This window comes from Eucyclogobius newberryi, unplaced genomic scaffold (genome assembly GCF_026437365.1).
Source record: "Eucyclogobius newberryi isolate DKJ021-1_F unplaced genomic scaffold, fEucNew1.0.hap1 SCAF_20, whole genome shotgun sequence".
Taxonomy (NCBI): Eukaryota; Metazoa; Chordata; class Actinopteri; order Gobiiformes; family Gobiidae; genus Eucyclogobius; species Eucyclogobius newberryi.
In genome coordinates, this window is record NW_027315835.1 from 2,940,971 (window position 1) to 2,964,595 (window position 23,625).

Below are 23,625 nucleotides of genomic sequence, written 5' to 3' on the forward strand. Positions count from 1 at the left end.
CGCTAACACCTTCAGCTACATGACCTATGCTAACGCTAACACCTTCAGCTACATGACGTATGCTAACACCTTCAGCTACATGACGTATGCTAACGCTAACACCTTCAGCTACATGACGTATGCTAACGCTAACACCTTCAGCTACATGACCTATGCTAACGCTAACACCTTCAGCTACATGACGTATGCTAACACCTTCAGCTACATGACGTATGCTAACGCTAACACCTTCAGCTACATGACGTATGCTAACGCTAACACCTTCAGCTACATGACCTATGCTAACGCTAACGCCTTCAGCTACATGACGTATGCTAACGCTAACGCCTTCAGCTACATGACCTATGCTAACGCTAACACCTTCAGCTACATGACGTATGCTAACGCTAACACCTTCAGCTACATGACGTATGCTAACGCTAACACCTTCAGCTACATGAGGCACAGACAGAACTGTGGTAAGTGTCTGGTATGTTAACGTAACATATGAACAGTTATTCAGATAACTATAGCATAAAGAACATGCTAACAAGTTTAGCAAAGCATCAGTTTTACCCCAAATCACTAAATCCACTGAATTCTTCTTCCTCTGTGTCACTTCTAAACAACTCCACAAACTCCAGAGGAAGAGGAAGTGCAGATTCTTCTTCTGCGTCGCTCAGAGCCTAGAGCGCCCTCTTGTGGTTGTCAGAGTGAAATGCTGTTGCCAAATACAGAATAATATCACATACGTTGCACCACGGCCAAAACTATGTAAAAATGTGCAATTTATTATCCGGAAAATACAGTATTCAAACTGGACTCCAAAAAGTACTTACTCACAATGTTTAGGGAGATTTTTGTGGCAGTAACTACTTTTGCATTCAGAAAGTTTGATTTCATAAAGCCGGTCACAGACGAATGGAACAGTGACGTATTACAATGAAAGAAAATTAAGGATTTCGCTTTTATTTTTTCATTTTCAAATAGTCGTGAAAGAGCGTTAAATTGTCGTGTTTTTTCCTCTCTCAATAATCATAAACAGTAACATTTGATATTGTGACATGCCTAATAGTGAGAACCAAAAAAACAAGAATCGTGATGATTTTAGAAGTCTTTTTAGTTCAATCTGTCGTCCAAAAACTAACGACATGTAAATACATGTTTTATCTGGCTGTTTTTGTCAAATCTAACTCGATTTTGTCTTTCAAGAAGTAAAAACGGAACATAAAAAAGTAGAACAGTAACATAAAACGACGGAAACGAAAGAAAATTTAAGATTTCACTGTTATTCGGGTCACAGTCTCAATAATAATCGTGATGTTTTTTCTCACAATAATCGTAACACTGACATTTGACTCCGTGACATCCCGAGACTCATTGTGTATTTTCCAGGTTGCGTGAAACGAGAATGTCAGACTTTTTGATGGAAGAACAGCTCAAAAATACTTAAAATCCGCTCTGCAACACCGAACATTCGACAGTTCAATTGCCAACCAAGTTACAGCGCATTTAAATAATACATAAACGCAACGCTGCAGTCCAAAAGGGACAGAATACCGTGTCGGACCCCCTCGCCCAGGCCCCTCGCGCCCAGGCCCCTCGCGCCCAGGCCCCTCACGCTCAGGCCCCTCGCCCAAGCCCCTCGCTCAGGCCCCTTGCGCCCAGGCCCCTCGCGCTCAGGCCCCTCGCGCTCAGGCCCCTCGCTCAGGCCCCTTGCGCCCAGGCCCCTCGCGCTCAGGCCCCTCGCGCTCAGGCCCCTCGCGCTCAGGCCCCTCGCCCAGGCCCCCTCGCCCAGGCCCCTCGCGCTCAGGCCCCCTCACCCAGGCCCCTCGCCCGGGCCCCTGTTTTGCCCGACATTTCTAACCCTCACACTCTCGCCCGCTTTGTCTTTTCGCAGTAAGCTGTTCATGGAGTTCATCCTGAAGGTTCCCCTGGGTCGCCTGGTGAAGCAGAAGCTGGACTGCATGATCGACATCGTCCACAGCGATCTTTTCTCCCATCACGGTAAGACACGCTCAACCGCACCCGGCCATACGGGCAACCACGCCGCCCACCTTCCCCGTGCGGGCCCCCGGGTAACCACGCCACCCACCTTCCCCGTGCGGGCCCCCGGGTAACCACGCCGCCCACCTTCCCCGAGCGGGCCCCCGGGCAACCACGCCGCCCACCTTCCCCGTGCGGGCAACCACGCCGCCCACCTTCCCCGTGCGGGCCCCCAGTAAGGTCGGTATACGATCCGGGAGGGAAGACGTGCATTAAAGGTGCTCTGTGTAACTTTTCAGACGGAAGTTGTGTCGTGATATGTAAAGTGTTAGCCTCGGATTAGCGTTAGCTTTAATAAAAGAGCCAAGTTAAAGTGACGTATGACAGATTTTCACATTTGTACTTTATTTGGTGTATTTATACCTGTTCTACATATAAATGATAGTTTTACACCGATCGAGCAGGTATTTGTGGAGAAAACGTTGAAAAATCGTCTGAAAATGACAGGAAGTGACATCACACAAGGGACTCGCATTCCAGTAAAAAATTTTCTCGCATTTTTTTGTTGTTTTTACCTTCTAAACATTAATTCAACAAAATAAAGTCGCTCTCATATATTTGTATTTGTCAAATAAAACAAATTGTGACGTTAGATGTGTTTTTCAATTACAAACAGGAAGTGGAATTATAAAACCTTCAAAAATGTGCTTTTCGGTGTAAAATGTTTTCAATTTTTTTAGCAAAATTCAAAATATATTTACCTCAACTGCACTTTAGTTCGATGAGTCGTCCGACCTGCAGGGGGCGCTTTAAACAAACACTGTATGATCAGTATTAGTCATTAGTGTCACTTGGGTTTCCTCAGTTTTTACGATTTTTTTTCTTCATTGGCGTCAGGCCCTCTGGTGGTACGTTGATGTATTACAAGTACACAAAGGCAATTAGAACATAAATACACTTCCTGTCCCGTTCATCTCCTCTCCCCGTGGTCCCTCCTTGAGCGCTGTCATCGTCCACACTTTTCCCCTCGGACTTGCTAACGACAAAAAAGCCTCAGAAAGTCCCAAACTCAAACTGTGACCGCCACGAATATTTAATTGAACATGAAGACGAGGTAAGCGTCTGAAACATGCGCATAATTATCGCCGCGATGAGCAAACGACTCATCCAGGCAGCAGCAAATTTTTTTAATAAAAGCTTTCAAAATGGCCATTCTGATCAGCAGGTGGGCTATTTAAAAAAAGCAAAAAAAAACACCCATCAATCAATGAACTAGCGAAATGCACTGTAAAAAGCATTAAAATATTGTGAATCGTGGAGTCTGACTGAATGTGCGCGGCTCCGTGATGGAAGTGGTTTTCTTCCCGTAGGCTGCACAATCATTAACATAATAACCCTTTTTCTGCCGTTGCGCGTCTTTAATTTCGTTCCCCGCGGACCAAGACTTTGACAGTAAATTTCGTGCCCCGCGGCTCTTCGTTCAGCGGGGAAAAATAGTGACTTCTTGCGGTGACGTGTCGCGCTTTTCTAACGTCGCTCGGAGATTGAATTGTTTCGCGAGTCGTGAGTGTGATTTTTTTTTTTTTTTTTTTTTTTTTTTTTTTTTGTGCCGCCGTCGATGGAATTTAATTTAAAAGTCGGGGAAATGGTAAGTTGCTTGTTATTTATTGCTTTGTTTTGGGATTTTGGGGATGCTTCAGCGTGATTGCAGTTTTCTTTTTGAGAATATAACGGTTCAATGCGGGGCACCAACTGATTGTGTTCTTGTTTAAAAGGTGAATTTGTCGTCGAGGTTAAATTTGACTAAAGTTTTTTTTTTTTTTGGAGAGTGTTTTTGGAGCTTGATCGTTCCAATTGGATTTTCCCACCCTGAAAACATTTTGTCCAAAGTTTTAATTTAGGACAAAACTGCACTAAACATATTTTTCAAAAACAATTCCACATGATTTGTCTTTGCATTTACAAGCCTCGATAATTATAAAAAAAACAACAACAACTTGACAAATTAATGAAGTAGACGATTTTTCCAATTTTTTTTTTAGATGTCACACAATGTCTAGCGTAAAATAATGATCTATATGTTTTATCAAATGTATTGTGTTGACAGAAAATTTAACATAATTGGGCAAAATATTTGAAACCATATTCTGTATTTTCCAGACTAAGTCGCACCAGCCAAAAAATGCATAATAGAAACGAAAAAACATACATAAGTCTCACTGGAGTATAAGTCGCATTTTTGGGGAAATTTATTTGATCAAATTCATGACCAAGAACAGACATTTCCTCTGTAAATGCAGTTTAAAATAATAACAGATGAGAGAACATGGTGAATAGGTGTACGTATGCTAACACTAACACCTTCAGCTACATGACGTATGCTAACGCTAACACCTTCAGCTACATGACGTATGCTAACGCTAACACCTTCAGCTACATGAGGTATGCTAACGCTAACACCTTCAGCTACATGACGTATGCTAACGCTAACACCATCAGCTACATGACGTATGCTAACGCTAACACCTTCAGCTACATGACATATGCGCTAACACCTTCAGCTACATGACGTATGCTAACGCTAACACCTTCAGCTACATGACGTATGCTAACGCTAAAAGTTCATCTACATGACGTATGCTAACGCTAACACCTTCAGCTACATGACGTATGCTAACGCTAACACCTTCAGCTACATGACGTATGCTAACGCTAACACCATCAGCTACATGACGTATGCTAATGCTAACACCTTCAGCTACATGACATATGCGCTAACACCTTCAGCTACATGACGTATGCTAACGCTAACACCTTCAGCTACATGACATATGCGCTAACACCTTCAGCTACATGACGTATGCTAACGCTAACACCTTCAGCTACATGACGTATGCTAACGCTAACACCTTCAGCTACATGACGTATGCTAACGCTAACACCTTCAGCTACATGACGTATGCTAACGCTAACACCTTCAGCTACATGAGGCACAGACTGTGGTAAGTGTCTAGTATGTTAACGTAACATATGAACAGTTATTCAGATAACTATAGCATAAAGAACATGCTAACACGTTTAGCAAAGCATCAGTTTTACCCCAAATCACTAAATCCACTGAATTCTTCTTCCTCTGTGTCACTTCTAAACAACTCCACAAACTCCAGAGGAAGAGGAAGTGCAGATTCTTCTTCTGCGTCGCTTAGAGCCTAGAGCGCCCTCTTGTGGTCGTCAGTGTGAAAATAACGAATAATATCACATATAAGTCGCTCTGGAGTATAAGTCGCACCCCGGCAAAACCTATGAAAAAGTGTGCGACTTATGATCCGGAAAATACGGTATAAATGACTGTGTTCTATTCTGTGTTTATTAGAAAAGAAAAAATACATTAATCTTTGCTTCCTTTTCTGGCGTTTCATTTACCTCCACATCTTTTAATAAAAAAATCCATATATTCGACCTTGAATGAGCACAAAAGGCACTGGCTGAGGAACTCCTGTGGCTTGATCCTGGTCGTATAGAAAACAGTTTAAATGGAAAAGACGCTCTAAGCCTTTACGCAAAGCTTCATTAAATCTACCATATCTGTCTGATGCCACCTGCACATGCTGCTGCCATTTGTTCTCGCTTATGGTTTATGTTTTTCCCTTTCCTCACATTTTACAAACACTGCAACGGTCGATCTGCAAATTGTGACAATAAAAAACAATCATATTTTGATCATCATAATCGTCATCTGGACTATTCAGACTCTAATATAATTATAACAGCAAGGACAGCTGTATTATTCAATCAAAATGTAAAAAAATAATAAACTTTCATGAATTATATACTTTATTAATAAATATTTACCAACTTGAAGCTTTCAGTCAACAAATTTCAACGTTTTTTTTGATTAAAATGTACTTAAAAGTCTGAATTGACTCGTGGACTAATCAAAAAAATGACCCCAGACCGGTCCAATACTACAATTATTACTCTATCAACACTAATTAGCTGAGAAAATGCATTCATGACTCAAATTGCTCACCAAAACTGCACTTAAAAGATTCATTTGTAAATCTTGAAGTGCAGTTTTAGAGCAAACCAGTTGCACATTTGACACGTACAGTCCTCATCCTTATGTAATCGCCTGTTGTTTTCACGGGCTTTTGATCCGGGCTTATCCTCGTCCTGCATTGTGCTCCTGCATTCGCTTGAAGCCGTGCCATTACACTCCGTACATAACAGGATTAATAAAAGTATTTCACATCTCGTCTTGCGGCGATGACGCTTTTACCGCACGAACCAGACGCGCCGTTAAAACGCAAAATCGCGCTTTGAGAGGTCGTTTATTGCGATTCTAGTGTGTTTCTAATGCCGATTTAAACATTTTATTTCGCAACAGGTTTTGCATTTATGAGCAATTTGTGAAATATAGAGTAAGAATAATAGAGTGAAGTGCGTCGAAAAGAGCAAACTCCTGGTCCTTTCTTCCTGTTGACACGCAATGCAGTCCTGACCGCCGTGTTTATCGATCATCCTTCCCGATCAGGTTGGAGGAAGACGTTACAGCTCCAAGAAGTCAATCGGCCAATAACGCGCCTCCGTCACTCGCGTATCGATCAATCCCGGTGGTCAATAGCGGTTCGAGTTTTGGGAAACTTGCGTCGGTATCGATTGACTGACCGGTCCTGACCTCTTTCGTAGACGATGTGGACACACGTATGGATTGTGAAGACGTCCGCTGCTGTTGAAATGGCTGAAAATGACGGGGAAAACACGGATCATGGTCTAGAACGTCTCAAAACTGCTGCTCTAATGGTCGCACTTGGCATGTCGCAAACGCAGCAGTTATTATTATGGTCATATCGTTTCATGAAGCTTAAAACGTGCTAAATTTGCAGTTTAAAGCTTTACAAACGACCAATAAATGCTCTGAAATGCATGGGATTCATTTTCCAATATTTAATCTTATGTTTTAGAACTGAAAGCGCCCCCTACAGGTCGGACAACTCATTAAACTAAAATACAGTTAAGACAAATACTCTACATTTTGCTAAAAAATATAAAAGTCATCACAGAATAGCAAATATTTTAGATTTATAGATTCACTTCCTGTTTGTAATTGATGACGTCACACTGGGAATTTACCCAGCAAACACTGGGCCAATGTCAAAATGTTTTTTATTTGACGGATAAAAATATATGAGGGTGACTTTATATTGTTGAATTAATGTTTAGAGAGTAAAAAAAAAAATCTTTGTGTAATTTATACATAAACTGGAATTGGTGTCCCTGGTGTGATGTCACTTCCTGTCATTCTCTACAGATTTTTCTAATTTTCTCCACAAATGCCTGCTCGATCGGTGAAAAACTATAATTCATATGTACCGGAAGTATAAATACACCAAATAATTGTAAATACACACCAAATTGTGAAAAAAACAATCGCATGGATTTCTTTGATATTTATTATTTATACATATTTTTTCATTCCATTGCTCAGAATGCAGTAGATTAGTGAGCACTACATTTGTACCGCTGCAAAATGTTTAAACTGAACTAGTTCTTCACGTTTTAAGACATAAGCATTTAATTACAGTCATGAAATATAAACCTTTAACAGGCTTAAAAATCCTTAGCAAATAAAAGCCATGAACCCGCACGTTTTCTCCTATAACCTTCTTGAAGCCCAAAAATCCATTTACATGTCCTTCCAACCCGGCAGAACACACACAATGCCCCCAGATCGCTGTCAAGGGATTTAATAAAAATATGATAATCTCCTGGCCTTGAGCCCCGGGTTTACCTGCCTCCTGGGAACTCTGCGCCTTATCTGCGCCGTCCTTCATCCCAAACAACCACACGCATTCTCCCTCTCAGGCCCATGTAAATGCAGTATTTGTGGTTATAGACGGCCTTGGACGGGCGCTTCTTTCACACGGGCTTATCCCTTTTTCCAACACGTCTGAGGAAGGTGGAAAAGAGAGAGAACTTCTTAAGCGCAAACGGCCTTTCTCAGTCGGTGTTGCCACATTTCAGCCGGATCACGCGGACTTATTAGCGTTTTATTCATCATTATGTAAACACAAACATTAAAACCGAAGTCTGGTCGAAGTGTTTAACATTTTGTCATTTTCTGTTGATTTGGCAAAACTTTTACATTTAGCGTTGGCACAGAAAGCGGCAAACGCCTTGTTAAAGCAGCGTGAATAAAAAGTCGATGGCCCGTCGTAGCCACGGCTGCCCCGGGGCATGTTGACGGGCGCGAGGCTGTCATCCAGTCACACGTTCATACTCCCGTTCATGCTGGACGCGGCGGGATCGTCGCGCGAGGGTTTGCCACCACCGCCACGAGACGTTCCCTGCGCAGTCAAACGCTCCGAAGTCACAGGTCGGATCTGCTGAGTGGCGAGTCTGCTCACAGTCAGAACGCACGGCGATACAAAAACCGCCGTGTGCCGACAGCGGACGCGACAATTAGCGCCGCAGGACGAGCTCTTGACAACGGAGTAAATTGAATCACGCAGACAATTATCCAAACAGTTCCGTGTAATATTGTATTGATTTCTTTGCCGAGCGCGTCGCTAATTACCGTTGGCGTGCTGTTCTAATTGAACGGTTTCTCGCTACCGCCCGAGACAAAACTCCTCGGTGACTATTGACAGCTGTATTGCTGCATTGTTGATTGCCTAAGCAGCTCATTTTAATAGATAAATGGATTGTGTACACTGTCGTAATGCGGCTGAGGGAGCCCATTAAGAAGCCTGAGGGCGGAGCGTTACCCAGGGGGCCGCGCTCCGTCTGCTGTACGGTGTTCATCAGAGGAGGGTATTTGCTGAAGTATTTGGTGTACATACTTTTCTTGTACTGTTTTATTGCAACATTAGAGTTGTTGTGATTGGACAGGGGAAAAAAAACATGAAATAATCCTCAGATTTTGTCATTTCCACATAATAGCAAAAAAACAACAATGAAAAAACTAAAATAAAAATCTGAAATCCATGAATGTTGTCAAAATAAAGCTTTAGTCTCATGTAAACTACTATTGTACTGACTACATTTGTTCAAAAAAAGTAAATATATAGTGTCAAACTTCAAAATGTTAGATAAATGCACATTGCTTGAATTTGGTTGTATTTATTTTTGAATGAATCTGAAAAATTTACACAATTCAATTAGAGCAAAATTCTCATTTCACTTGACATAAGAAACAGAGATAACTTACTAGTTTGGCAAGCGAATAGTCTAAATATAATCAAATCAAGATAAAACATTTTATTCAACCTTTTTTAAGAAATGTTATAAAAGGTGCAGTGTGTAGCTTTTCTGGTTTCCATGGAGATGTTATTGCTTTGCCTAGATGTTCCTCAGTATTAAATGTGTCTAATGTGAAGACGCAACTGTACTCACAGCCAGGTACTTCTGAGCAGTAAAAACTCCTGTAGTGACCGACTTTGGACCTAATGGCCTTTTTATTTTGATCTGGTTGTGCCGAATGTTGTTTTAAGTTTAGTATTCTCTAGTTTGTCTACCTGTATTTTTATTTTAAACTTAGCTCTCTGGTTGTGTTCTGTGTCCGTTCTATGTTTTTGTTTTTATATATATATATAAAGAATAAAAAAACCTTAACATTAATATATATTTAAAAAAAACACTTCAAAAATGATAAGATAAGATATTCCTTTATTGTCCCACATGGGGAAATTTCACTGTTGCAACGCAGGAAGATACAGAGGAAAAGAACAGATCACTTATAGGAAGTCTGAAAAACACTTTCAGTAGAAGATCTCCTATAAACAAAAACTCCCATAGACAAATAAATAAATACATAAATACCATGTTATGTGATCCCGACAGTAAATGCACATGAATATGTGTCACGACAGCACATAGATTGCACATGAATTTCACAGTAATTGCACATATGACATAATTGCACATGGTTAGGTCAGTATTGCACATGGTTAGGTCAGTATTGCACATGGTTAGGTCAGTATTGCACATGGTTAGGTCAGTATTGCACATGGTTAGGTCAGTATTGCACATGGTTAGGTCAGTATTGCACATGGTTAGGTCAGTATTGCACATGGTTAGGTCAGTATTGCACATGGTTAGGTCAGTATTGCGAGTGTTCAGGACTAACAGTGTTTGTTGTAGAATCTGACAGCAGCAGAAGGAAAGACCTGTGAAACCTCTACTTCACACAGCGAGGGTGGATCAGTCACTGAAGCTGCTCTCCAGAGTGGACAGAGTGTCCTGCAGGGGACAGAGAGTGTCCTGCAGGAGTGTCCTGCAGGGACAGAGAGTGTCCTGCAGGGGACAGAGTGTCCTGCAGGGGACCGAGAGTGTCCTGCAGGGGACCGAGAGTGTCCCGCAGGGGGTGAGACTCATGGTGCAGCATAGATGTGATATTTAAAAAAAAACACTTTAAAAAATATATATATGTATTTTAAAAACACTTTAAAAAATAACATGTATTTAAAAAAAAAACACCTGTATGAGAACATGTTTTTTGTGTATATTGAGCATGTTTTCCAGTCTTTTGCAGTCTGTTCGCTGGTTAGCATTGATTAGACTTTCTGGCGCTCGTTTCCCGCAGACTGCCGTGAGATCCTGTTGCCGTTGATGACGGAGCAGCTGAAGTTTCACCTGGAGAAACGGGAGGAGATGAAGAGGGAGGAGCTCCACGCCTGCTGCCAACTGCTCAGCGACATCCTGGAAGTGCTCTACAGGAAGGACGTGGTAAGTTCAATCATGACCACGCCCCCTCGTCCCAAACCTACCTGGAGTTGTGTTTCGCTTCAATCGCGCTCGTTGCGTTAATCCTGTTCTCGAGGCGGAGGCGTTCTTCTCCGAGTCTCACAAAGTGTTTTAATTTCCCCCGGATTGTTGCGTCAAAGTTAAAAGTGCCTATGAGAGGTTTTTATGATTATCTTATTCTGACTGTATTTGGTGTATTTGTACCGGTTGTGCATATAAATTATAGTTTTACACTGATCGAGGAGGCATTTATTTTGTTGAAAACGTCAAAAAAATCTGTAGAAAATGACAGGAAGTGACATCACACCAGGGACACACTCACTCTAGTCAAAGCTTATGCATAATTTACACAAAGAAACAGCTTTTTTGACTCTCTAAACATGAATTCAACAAAATAAAGTCGCTCTCGTGTATTTTCGAGTTGAAAAAACGAAGCTATCGCGAATGCGGAATTTCCCTTTTTTGATTATTCACGCCGACAGAGAAGACGTTGAATCGAGGGGGTATTTGTGTAGAAAAAGTAGACAAAATCTGTAGAAAATGACAGGAAGTGACATCACACCAGGGACACACTCACTCTAGTCAAAGCTTATGCATAATTTACAGAAAGAAACAGCTTTTTTGGACTCTCGATTGATTGTCTAGAGTACTTAAGCTGGAGAACTACAGTAAAGTGTAAAAACGCATGTATTTTTGCACTGATTTAACGTGCTTTTCAAACTACTGGAGATCAATCGGGTCAACTATGTTTTTGTGTGTGTATCAAAAACCAGAATACTTGAAGGAAACTCCACCTTGACACCTGCCGAGTCAACAGCAATGTTCAAATTCCAGAATTCCAGAACCGCTCTTGAACTCCTCTTTGTTGACTCCACATGCTCTTCGACGTACCTGACATCAGCCTCTGTAGCACGAGCTCGCCTTTTCCATCTCGCACCCTCGGCGGACTTGCGTCACACACACACCGGTTGCGTTTGAAGGCGTCTGTAAACCCCCCCGCGCTCCTCCGGGTGATGCCGCTGCTCCCCGCGCTCGGATTTTTAAGAAAAGTTGCGATGCGTGGATGCTGCAAGAGAGGAATCCCACCGCGAACGGAAAAAAATGCATAATAGAGAAAAAAAAAACATAAGTCGCACTGGAGTATAAGTATAAATATTAGTCACACCTCGGCCAAAACTATGGAAAAAATGCGACTTATAGTCCAGAAAATACGGTACAAAAAATAGACTTAAATGTAAAGAACTTTTTTTTATCTGGATGTTTTTTGTCAAATGTAACTTTATATATGACACAAACTTGAGGAACAATATTAAAGGCGCAATGGACGATTTTTCGGCGATTTGAGAACGCAGGCGGAAGTGCACATGCCACTCCCCCGTGCACATGCCACTCCCCCGTGTGGACTGATACAACGCACACGTGTGTTTGTTTATTAGCGCAACAGATCGCATCACATCTCTCGTCTCCTGTAGATTTCCGTCTCTTCTGCGTCAGCTCGAACTGTCTTTCTCCGTCTTCATTTTGCCCCGTACACTGAGGGAACTATATTATGATAGATCAATGCGCCTTTAGACACGCAGAAACGTGGGGACGATCCGCACGCGGCTGCAGGTGAGCGGTAGGTGCGTTTTATGATTGATACGTGGCAGGTCTAATGGACAGTCCACGCCACGAGGAAATAAGACTCAGATTTGGGCCAAAAAATCGTCCATTCAACCTTTAACATGTCAGAATGAAAGGAAATTCAAAATGTCATTGTTGTTTAGTTAATCGTGTTTTCCAGTCCCACCATTGACTTTGAAATGAACCGTTTGTTTTTCCCCGTCTTTGTTTCTCAGGGTCCAACTCAGTGGCACATGCAGGTCGTCATGGAGAAACTTCTGAGGACGGTGAACCAGACCGTCATCTCCATGGGCCACGACTCGCCCTTTATCGTAAGTACATTATATTATTGTACTTTTTACCTCTGCCGCGTTCGGTATATCAGCTGTTCTGTCGATGTCACCAGAACTTTCCATCTCGACTGTATTTCTGACGTTTTGTGGTTGCTAATAGCGCGCTAGATTCAACAGCACGCCACTGGGACTTTGGGTTCTACAACTTTCTTTATTTTTCCACTTTTATCCATTTAAATATGTAGATAATTGCTAATAAGAGCTTTCTTTCCCTCAAATATTGGCGGTCTTGTTGATGTTACCAGAATTTTCCTTCTCGACTGTATTCCTGCCGTTTTGTGGTTGCTAATAGCGCGCTAGATTCGGCAACACGCCACCAGGACTTTGGGTTCTATAACTTTCTTTATTTTTCCACTTTTATCCATTTAAACATGTAGATAATTGCTAAAACGGGCATGTTATTCTCAAATTGTTTCATCCAAGAATCTAAATATGATTCTCCTCCAGTCATCATACACAATTAGCATTAGCATTACCCAGATGTATTGCAAGCTCATATACTTTACTCATAAATACCAATATGGCTCTGTTTGGGCAGCACTTTCGGCTCTCGACTTCGGAAGTTAAACTCTGGCGATTTGCAAAATGATGTTGTTTTTATGCGGCGGTTTTCACGGTGAAGATGATTCCGCTTCGAGCGCTCGGATACAGTTTTACAAGCCACTTTTGAAGAGAACCAATTAGCAAGCGGCCATCTTTGTTTGACTTGCGAGATGATGCAAGAGTTTCAGTCGTTATTTCAAACACTTTGGATGTGTGTGTTTATCCACAAAGCAGGACTTATAATGTACGTTTTCTTCATTTACATAACAAGGAGAAGTCGTTTTCAATCTAAAGGCACTGCGTTTGTTTTACTGTTGTTTTCCTTTGAGCCAGATTATTATTATGTATATATTTTTTTCAATCTGCTATGGTTGGATTTGTGTTTCTGAAGCAGGTGGAAAACACAATATCCACATTATATTTTACAACGATGCAATTTAAGGTAATTTCAAAATACTTCTGGTATTGATACTTTATGTATTTGAAGACTATGTCAGCAGTGTCAAGGTTTCAATGGTTTGACTCTTAATTGATTGTTTAATTTCATTTTTTTTTAATAAATACCAGTTATGTACAATGTGGAACAGCATCATCAGACAACCATCATAATTAAGGGTAAATAAACATACAATTATTTCAATAGTTCTTAAAATGTGCAGTTCTTTCTCATCTATAAATGCATTATTATATACCGTTGCACCTTTTTTCATAGTTTAGGCCGGGGTGCAACTTATACTTATACTTATATACTTATACTCCGGAGCGACTTATATGTGATATTATTTCCTATTTTCACACTTGCAACTGCATTTCATACTCCAGTGCAACTTATATGTGTTTTTTCCTTCTCTATTATGCACTTTTTGGCTGGTGCGACTTATACTCCAGTGCGACTTATATGTGTTTTTTTCTTCTCTTTTATGCATTTTTTGGCTGGTGCGACTTATATATATATATATTTGTTTAATTTAGTAGTTTGTTTAGCCTTCTGGATAAACGTATGTTAATGTAGGTGTAATGCAGTGTACGTTGACGTTAAGCCTGTGATTAAAGGTCAGAAATTGTTTGTTGTGGCCACCATCATTAGTCCATTACATCGGATGAACGCTCTCTTCCTCTGGACACGCAGGGATTGAATTTACGCGCAGAGAAAGAAAAACACAACAAGTGCCCATTGAGTTGGTGAAATGGAGCGTACGCAGAGATCTGAATACTTCTCTTTGCATACATATACTCTTCATATACTCGGTGGTGTATTAGTGACGTGTATTTGTCCTCGGCTTCGCCCCCGAACAGCTCAGGTTAAAGACTTCCTCCCTCTTACGATCAGGTAATGCACATAAGAGGCTCGGCTACTCCGCCCGATTGGCCCGTATCAGTGCTCCCGGGGACTACTTTTGTTCTATTATCCTAAGTGCATCTACTTGAAGGAGCCAAGGCCGCATTTTTCTCCGCGACTTCAGAAGCGCCGGGACGATCGCGCGCCGCATAATGAAAGGTTATTGCGGCCCGTTTGACCTCCGCGCGACCTCGTCAGATACAAACCTCAGGAGAACCGAGGGCCCCTGTATAACCTCGTGTTTGTGTCAGTGGAACGTGGGAAGGTAAATACTACAGCCCATAATTATGTGGAAGTCGCCCCTTTTAATGACCCCGGCCAAGCATTAAGTGATGATGATTTATGAATTTTACAGACACATTTGATTGTTTTGCATCTCGTTTTTCTTTCAATTATGGACTATGCATGTCAAGATTAATTGATTAATTCATCAATATAATCGCTGGAACTATAATCTATTCATTTTGACAATTTTAAAAGCTAAATTTTGTCTTTTTAATTCACTGCGTGGTCCAAAAATGCATCTTAACTTTGTGTACTTTTTGTTTTTGTCACATTTACGTTGTTTTGTCATTCAGAAAGTTCCATTTTTAAAGCTGGTGACAAAATTGAACATGTAAAAAAATGGGATTGAAAGTTTGACTGGTTGTTATGATAATCTTTGTAGCAAACGTGAATAATTATTACATTTTGTTGTTTTTTTTCTCACAATAATCATAACATTAAAACTCTGTTTCTCTTGTTTCCAAAGTGTAGAATAAAATAAGAATGATCACGTTCTTTATTCGTCATTTTACATGTTGCAGCGTGTTAATTATGTTATTTTTAGTTTGTATTGCTATTTATTGCTATTGCTATAATTTTTTCCATTGTGTGGACAAATAAAGGCTTAGCTTATCCTAATGTTTTATTCAATTGTATCATATTAAAACATGTAGGCGTCTCCCCCTTCATACCGTGAAACGTTTCAGATAAAGGAATAGTATCGCCATGGAGACCAGCAGGAAGCCCACCGCCGGTACAAAAGTCACAAAATGCACCTTTTTTAATTGATCACAAACTCGTTCTAAAGCATTGATCTGTAATGCAGGCGAACGGGGACGAAACGCGCTGAGTTAGCTTCTGATAAGGAACAAATTATGTCTTTATTCTGCCCTTTTTCACAAACAAATACACAATTAACCAGGTCAAATATGGCTGGAGATGGTTTTGAGAACTTTATCTAATTCCATACTCGACTAATCACTGCGTATGGACCGTCTTTGTTTGCGTACGGCACCAGGAACCAGTTCATGTGTTGGATTCATGGGATGGAAATGTGTTTTGACGGTTATAAAAGGGGTTTGGATGTGCTTATCTTCTCCATCCCGCCCTCCGCCCTTCGTCCGGGGCTTTTGGCAGCTCGTGACACCGTACTGTACTCGACTGCGGTGACATTTCCGAGTAGCTGTTTAACATTTAGCGAGCGTCCCGTAACGCCGGGGCCTCGGGAGGGCAGAGCACGCACTGTACCTGCTCTAATGCAAGGGCAACGCGGCTCCATCGACTCTTGGATTAAAAAGGGTTCAAACACTTAGCCACGAGTTTCCCCCAAACTTTTCTCCTGACCGATGATCACCTGGGGCTGAAGCGTGGAAAAGATGACGGCTAAAACATAACGTGGACTTTCTTACTAAAAATGCGCGTGCTGACGAAGCAGAAACGGCCTCAAACTCACTTAAGTTTGATTTCTTTGAGCTCCGATGGACAAAGTTCAGCGTTTTTTGGACCAAACCGCTCGTTTTAGGTCAACCCAACGTGGAAAGTGACGTACGTTGCATTTTTGTACCTACACATGCTTTATAAATGAGACCCGTGATGTGTTGGAAGAGCATCCGACTTAATTATTATGTAGACGTCATTTTAAAAGTGATATAAACATATTTAACTTGACCTACACTTAAAGTTTATTCCCATTTTAAGACGCACTATGCCACTTTTCTGCCTCCTTCTTGCCTCCACGGGGATTAAACTTCTCTGCTTTGCGTCCGTTCGCGATAAGGCTAATTTCACAATCGATCGGTCGCAATTAGCGAAGCACAAAACAGTACTTTGCACACAACAAAATGTGTCTTTATTCTACCTTTAACCTGCTCAGACCTCCAACAACAGGTTCCCAAATGCATTCGAAGTCTTGGATTCCTATTTAATATTTTCGCTCGCGGACATGTATTATACCGCGCGCGCCGCACAGACAATCAGAATGCTAAATGCAAATCTAATTACGATTGCAGCGTTTGCCTGATTCGTCAGATACTTCGCCAATGCAGTCCAGCGCTCGAGGGCCAAAAGAAATGCCTCGGAAAAATCTTTGCCGGTCGGCGTCCGCGGCGATAAGCTTAATGCCGTAGAACATTCTGGGCGGTAACGAGCCGGTGGCCCACTGGCCCACTCCCCGTCGCAAAATTGCAATCTCATCTCCTCTCTGTGTAAAATGACTTCCCGCCGGGGGGGGACTCCGCCCGGCGGACCCCCCGCGTAAACGACTCGGACGCCGCTCCGCGACGCCGCATCGTTATCCCGCGATCAATAAGGCCGCTGTGAATTTTGAACAGCCGCGAGCTAGATCTAGTTAGTGCTAAATAATGTGGCTCTGCGCGCGGCCCCGCCCTCTGAAGCCCGGGGCCCGCGCGGAGGTGTTCTTTGAGCAGCATCACAGTTGCGACGGCGAACTCCGCACTCGACCTTCTCTGTTGTTGGCAGTAACAGTGACGTACGTTCAGATCTGTGCGTTAGACCTCTCTTCAGTCTCTTGCACTATCTCTACTTGTCTTTCTGCCTGGCTTCCATCTCACCCTCCCTCTCCTCTTCCCTCGCTCTGTACGCTCCCTCCTCTTCTGCGTCACGGCCTCCGCTTCACCTCTTTCTTGACTGTAGTCGACTCAAAACATGCCCTCTGCGTCGATTAATTGACGAATAATTGAAAATATCTCGATCATTAAGATCTTGTGCAAAAACGTAATAGAAAATAGCATCATTTTAAGTAAAAAAACAGATATAACTGTTGAGTCGCTCCCAAAACGTCCGGAAAAACTCAAATCATTAGCATCTTGTGTAAAAACGTCATAGAAAACCGCATAATTGTAAGTAAAAAAGCATATCTGTTTAGTCGTTCCCAAAGCACCAGCAAAACTTAATCATCAGGATCTTAAGTAAAAACATCATAGAAAGCGGCATCATTTGAAGTAAAAAGCAGATAAAACAGTTTAATCGCTCCCAGAACACCATGAATCCTCATTTCTTCTGTGCTCTAAAGGCGTGAGATGTACAGTATATAATCCTTAACCAAACGACTTCAGAACCACAGCTCTACTCAACATACTTACTCCATTTCTGTTTCCCCAAACACAAGCAAAAACTTAATAGAAAACAGTATCATCTTAAGTAAAAAGCAGATAAAACTGTTTAGTTGCTCCCAAAACACCAGCAAAAGTCATCATTAGGATCTTGTGTAAAAACGTCATAGAAAACAGCATTATTTGAAGTATAAAGCAGATAAAACAGTTTAATCGCTCCCAAAACACCATGAATCCTCCTCTCTTCTGTGCTCTAGAGGCGTGAGATGTACAGTATATAATCCTTAAATAAACGACTGGACAGTGTTACTTATACACACTCCACTTCTGTTTCTCTTTACCTCGCCCTACACCTCGCCCTACACCTCGCCCTACACCTCGCCCTACACCTCGCCCTACACCTCGCCCTACACCTCGCCCTACACCTCGCCCTACACCTCGCCCTACACCTCGCCCTACACCTCGCCCTACACCTCGCCCTAAACCTCGTCCTACACCTCGCCCTAAACCTCGCCCTACACCTCGCCCTACACCTCGCCCTACACCTCGCCCTACACCTCGTCCTACACCTCGCCCTAAACCTCGCCCTACACCTCGCCCTACACCTCGCCCTAAACCTCGCCCTACACCTCGCCCTACACCTCGCCCTACACCTCGCCCTACACCTCGCCCTACACCTCGCCCTACACCTCGTCCTACACCTCGCCCTAAACCTCGCCCTACACCTCGCCCTACACCTCGCCCTAAACCTCGCCCTACACCTCGCCCTACACCTCGCCCTACACCTCGTCCTACACCTCGCCCTAAACCTCGCCCTACACCTCGCCCTACACCTCGCCCTAAACCTCGCCCTAAACTTCGCCCTACACCTCGCCCTACACCTCGCCCTACACCTCGCCCTAAACCTCGCCCTACACCTCGCCCTACACCTCGCCCTACACCTCACCCTACACCTCGCCCTACACCTCGCCCTAAACCTCGCCCTACACCTCGCCCTACACCTCGCCCTAAACCTCGCCCTACACCTCGCCCTAAACCTCGTCCTACACCTCGCCCTAAACCTCGCCCTACACCTCGCCCTACACCTCACCCTACACCTCGCCCTACACCTCGCCCTACACCTCGCCCTACACCTCGCCCTAAACCTCGCCCTACACCTCTTCCTACACCTCGCCCTACACCTCGCCCTACACCTCGCCCTAAACCTCGCCCTAAACCTCGCCCTACACCTCGCCCTACACCTCGCCCTAAACTTCGCCCTACACCTCATCCTACACCTCGTCCTACACCTCGCCCTAAACCTCGCCCTACACCTCGCCCTAAACCTCGCCCTAAACTTCGCCCTAAACCTCGTCCTACACCTCGTCCTACACCTCGCCCTAAACCTCGCCCTACACCTCGCCCTACACCTCGCCCTAAACTTCGCCCTACACCTCGCCCTAAACCTCGCCCTACACCTCGTCCTACACTCTGACACGACTGTAGAAGCGTTTCTCCCCCTCGTCCCGTCCCTTCCTCTCCCTCGGTCTGAACCTGGACGGTGAATATAGATGAGCGGGATCACGGCGTCGGCTCGCGCTGTGACCGTTTGGTGTTGTCACGGCACAGATCGGCCTGTCGGGGTGCTGGGGGGGGCTCGGAGGGGGCTCGGTGGGGGCTCGGGGGGGCCGCACTTACATTCGCACTCTCGGGCACAATCTGTAAAAATGTATAATTAAATAAAAGAAAATAAGATGTAATGTTGGTTTGAAGTCTCCACGTGTTGACATGCAGTTTATTAATGTTGCTGTGGTTTTTTTGTTTTTTTGTTTTTTGTTCCAAAGCCGATTTTTCCAAGGAAGAGTCTTGCTCAATGACACAACAACATTAACCCAGAACGCACCGTCTGTGGATCGTCACCAACTGAAATGAAACCTGCTCAATGTCGCCCAGGTCTTGTATCGTGCTCGATAAAGAGAGAACCTTATGCACGTCGCTGAAACGTCACAAATCGTGTCAGGACGGTTAGCGGCGCCGCTGTAATGCTAATAATGAAGGCCGCGTTCGCACCGTTTCTATTTCGCTCGCGGGGATCAGACGTTAGGCCACGATTGGACGGTCAGGAGTGAGAATGACTCGCCCGGAAGAGATGGTCAACCTCGGGTCAAACGGACTTTTGAGGAAAAGTGAGGACATAATGTTGAGTGTGACTTATAATCTCCACTTTTTACAACTCCAAGAAATACTCCAAGACTTTCTCTAGACTCTATATTTGAGAAGGATTTAAGATAAGATAAGATATTCCTTTATTGTCCCACATGGGGAAATGTCATTGGTGCAACGCAGGTAGATACAGAGGTAGATACAGAAGAACAGATCACTTATAGGAAGTCTGAAAAACACTTTCAGTAGAAGATCTCCTATAAATAAATAAAAACTCCCATAGACAAATAAATAAATAAATACATAAATACCATTGCATGTGATCACGACAGTAATTGCACATGAATATGTGTCACGACAGCACATAGATTGCACATGAATTTCACAGCAATTGCACATATGACAGAATTGCACATCAGTATTAGGTTAGGTCAGTATTGCGAGTGTTCAGTACTAACAGTTTTTGTTATAAAGTCTGACAGCAGCAGGAAGGAAAGACCTTCGGAACCTTTCCTTCGCACATCGAGGGTGGATCAGTCTGTCACTGAAGCTGCTCTCCAGAGTGGACAGAGTGTCCTGCAGGGGGCGACACTCATGGTCCAGCATATATGTGAATCTAGCCAGGACCCTTCTGTCCCCCACCTTCTGCACTGAGTCCAGAGCACAGCCCAGGACGGAGCTGGACTTCTTGATGACTCTGTCCAGCCTCTTCCTCTCCCTCTCTGTGATGCTGCTGCTCCAGCAGGCCACACCGTACAGGAGGGCTGATGCACCACAGAGTCGTAGAAGGTCTTCAGGAGTGGCCCTGTCACTCCAAAAGACCTGAGTCTCCTCAGGAGGTAGAACCGACTCTGGCTCTTCCTGTACAGTGCGTCTGTGTTATGAGTCCAGTCCAGTTTGTGGTTCAGATGAACACCCAGGTACTTGTATGAGTCCACTCTCTCAATGTCCCGTCCCTGGATGTTCACTGGTGAGGGGGCAGTGGGGTGGCGTCTGCGGAAATCCACCACCATCTCCTTGGTCTTCCCCGCGTTGATGAGGAGGTGGTTCCGCTGACACCAGTCCACAAAGTCCTGCGCCAGTCCTCTGTACTCCCCGTCATCGTCGTCCGTGATGAGTCCGATGATGGCAGAGTCGTCAGAGAACTTCTGCAGGACACAGCTGTCCGTGTCATGTCTGAAGTCTGCAGTGTAAAGGGTGAAGAGAAAGGGCGCGAGGACAGTGCCCTGGGGCGCCCCCACACTGCAGGTCCGAGTGTCAGACACACAGTTCCGGGCTCTCACAAACTGAGGTCGGTCTGTGAGGTAGTCCAGGATCCACTCTGCCAGGTCATACTCCACACCAGCCGTCTCCAGCTTGTCCCTCAGGAGCAGCGGCTGGATGGTGTTGAAGGCACTGGAGAGATCGAAGAACAGGATCCTCACAGAGCTGCCAGGCTTTTCCAGGTGAGAGAGAGAGGGGTGCAGCAGGGAGATGACGGCGTCCTCCACTCCGATGCCAGACCGATATGCAAACTGCAGCGGGTCCATGGCTGAGCTCACGGTGGAGCGGAGGTGGTCCAGGACTAGCCGCTCCAGTGTCTTCATCAGGTGGGACGTGAGAGCCACTGGCCTGAAGCTGTTGAGGTCTTTGGGGCGCGGTGTCTTAGGCACAGATACCAGACAGGAGGTCTTCCAGACCTGTGGTACCACCCTCAGCTTCAGGCTCATGTTGAAGACATGCTCCATCACTCCACACAGTTCATCTGCGCAGGACTTAAGGAGCCTGGGGCTGATGCCATCAGGTCCTGCTGCCTTCCTCACTTTAATCCTCTTCAGCTCACTCCTCACCTGTGCTGCTGTGACAGTCAGTGGTTGGCAGGGGGACCGTGTGCTGGGGGGATGGGTGAGTCCAGGCGAAGTGGGGAGCCGATGGTCCGGGGCACATAAGCGAAGAGGAACAGATGCAGGGCATTGTCCAGCTGTGGAAGAGGGAGCATGCAGCTGTGCAGGGGGAGGGGCGGGTGACCGATCAAACCTCAAGAAGTGAGCATTTAAATCGATCACCCACTGTAGATCCCCCTCTGTCTGGGCAGGGGGGATTTTGAAGCCCGAGATGGTTTTCAGGCTCCTCCACACTCCCTGAATGTTCTTTTGCTGCAGCTGCTCCTCCATCCTCCTCTTGTAGCCGGCCTCAGCCTGCCTGATCTTCCTCCTCAGCTCCTTCTGCACAGTCCTCAGCTCCTCCTTGTTCCCCGACCTGAAGGCTCTCTTCTTCTCCTTCAGCAGAGCCTTCAGTTCACGGTTAATCCATGGCTTGTTGTTTGGAAAACACCGCACCGTCCGGGAGGGAACAATGTTCTCAAAACAGATGTTGATGTAGTCCGTGATGCACTCTGTGATGGTGTTGATGTCCTCCCCATGTGGGTCATGAAGCTCAGTCCAGACAGTGGTGCTGAAGCAATCCCTCAGAGCCTCCTCGCTCTCAGCAGACCACATCCTCACCTCACGGGACACCACAGGCTGCCTGCGCACGATGGGTTCATACACAGGCCTCAGATGTACAAGGTTGTGGTCCGAGCTGCCCAGGGGAGGGAGGGGGGAAGAAGAATAAGCCTCCTTGGTGTTGGCAAAAAACAAGTCCAATGTTCTATTCTCTCTGGTGGGGCAGGTAACATACTGGGTGTATGTTGGTAGGACAGAAGAGGGAGAAGCGTGGTTAAAGTCACCAGAGATGAGGAAGAGAGCCTGTGGATGCTCTGTTTGCAGCCTACAAGTGCAGGAGAGCAGTGCTTCACAAGCATTTTCAGCAATTGTATATTTGGCTTCAGGTGTACTATGTATTTGTATCTAAACTGTACTATGGCTCTGTTAGTAAGTACTTGTATCCGTCCCTGTACATCTGATGGCGTGCCTTTGTAGTAGTGGTAACTCGTACTGCAGTGTTGCGCCCGTGGACTGCAGTGAGCAGCGCTGCAGAGAATGTAAGTCTGGGATATTGATTGACAGTACGAGGCGGAGTGTCGAGGGCGCACACGCACAAACCACCGAATACATCACATATAAAAGTACACCACTTGCCACTATTATTCATAACACGGGAGGTTTATCTAAGCCCCTTTTATCGCCCACTTTTCATCTGTCTTTCGCAGCAAATCTCCCTCTCGGTGTCAGTTTGGCTCTCCTCGCTCGCGCCTCTGCGCTGCTCTCGGGGGAAAGCAGCACAGTGAGATATGGCACTGCATCGTAATACCCCAAATGTGCATTTATCAGGCCGACGGATTCCTCCTTTTGTGTCGAGTCAAAGCCCAACTTTTGACGGAGCATTTCTTTTGTGCCGACCCGGAAACCTCGTGACAATTCTGCCGCGCCGACTCGAGCCCGGCGCGTGTCACCTTCAGACGCTTCCAGAAGAATACGAATGCACGAGCGGTAAATGCCACACTACGGGAAGACGGATGGCGTTTGGTGGAGGAAATGTCATTTGTTCGGTTCAGGTTTAGGGCTTGGTTGAGTTTTGGAAAAGGGGTTGATTTAATCCTCCATTTGTTCATAGAAAAGTCATCTTTAAATAAGAATGATGCTGTGATACGACCTCCCCTCAGTCTACAATAGCCTCATAG

At 44.5% G+C, this 23,625-nt stretch overlaps 1 protein-coding gene across 2 annotated transcripts in view; it reads left to right on the plus strand.

Moving 5' to 3' along the window:
- dock1 (dedicator of cytokinesis 1) overlaps window positions 1-23,625 on the plus strand; it is a 371,371-nt gene that overhangs the window by 116,296 nt on the left and 231,450 nt on the right. For both annotated transcript variants that reach the window (XM_072456209.1, XM_072456210.1), the window contains exons 25-27: window positions 1,880-1,986; window positions 10,550-10,692; window positions 12,549-12,644. In XM_072456209.1, coding sequence (XP_072312310.1) covers window positions 1,880-1,986; window positions 10,550-10,692; window positions 12,549-12,644 — 346 coding nt within the window. The remainder of the gene's footprint in view (window positions 1-1,879; window positions 1,987-10,549; window positions 10,693-12,548; window positions 12,645-23,625) is intronic.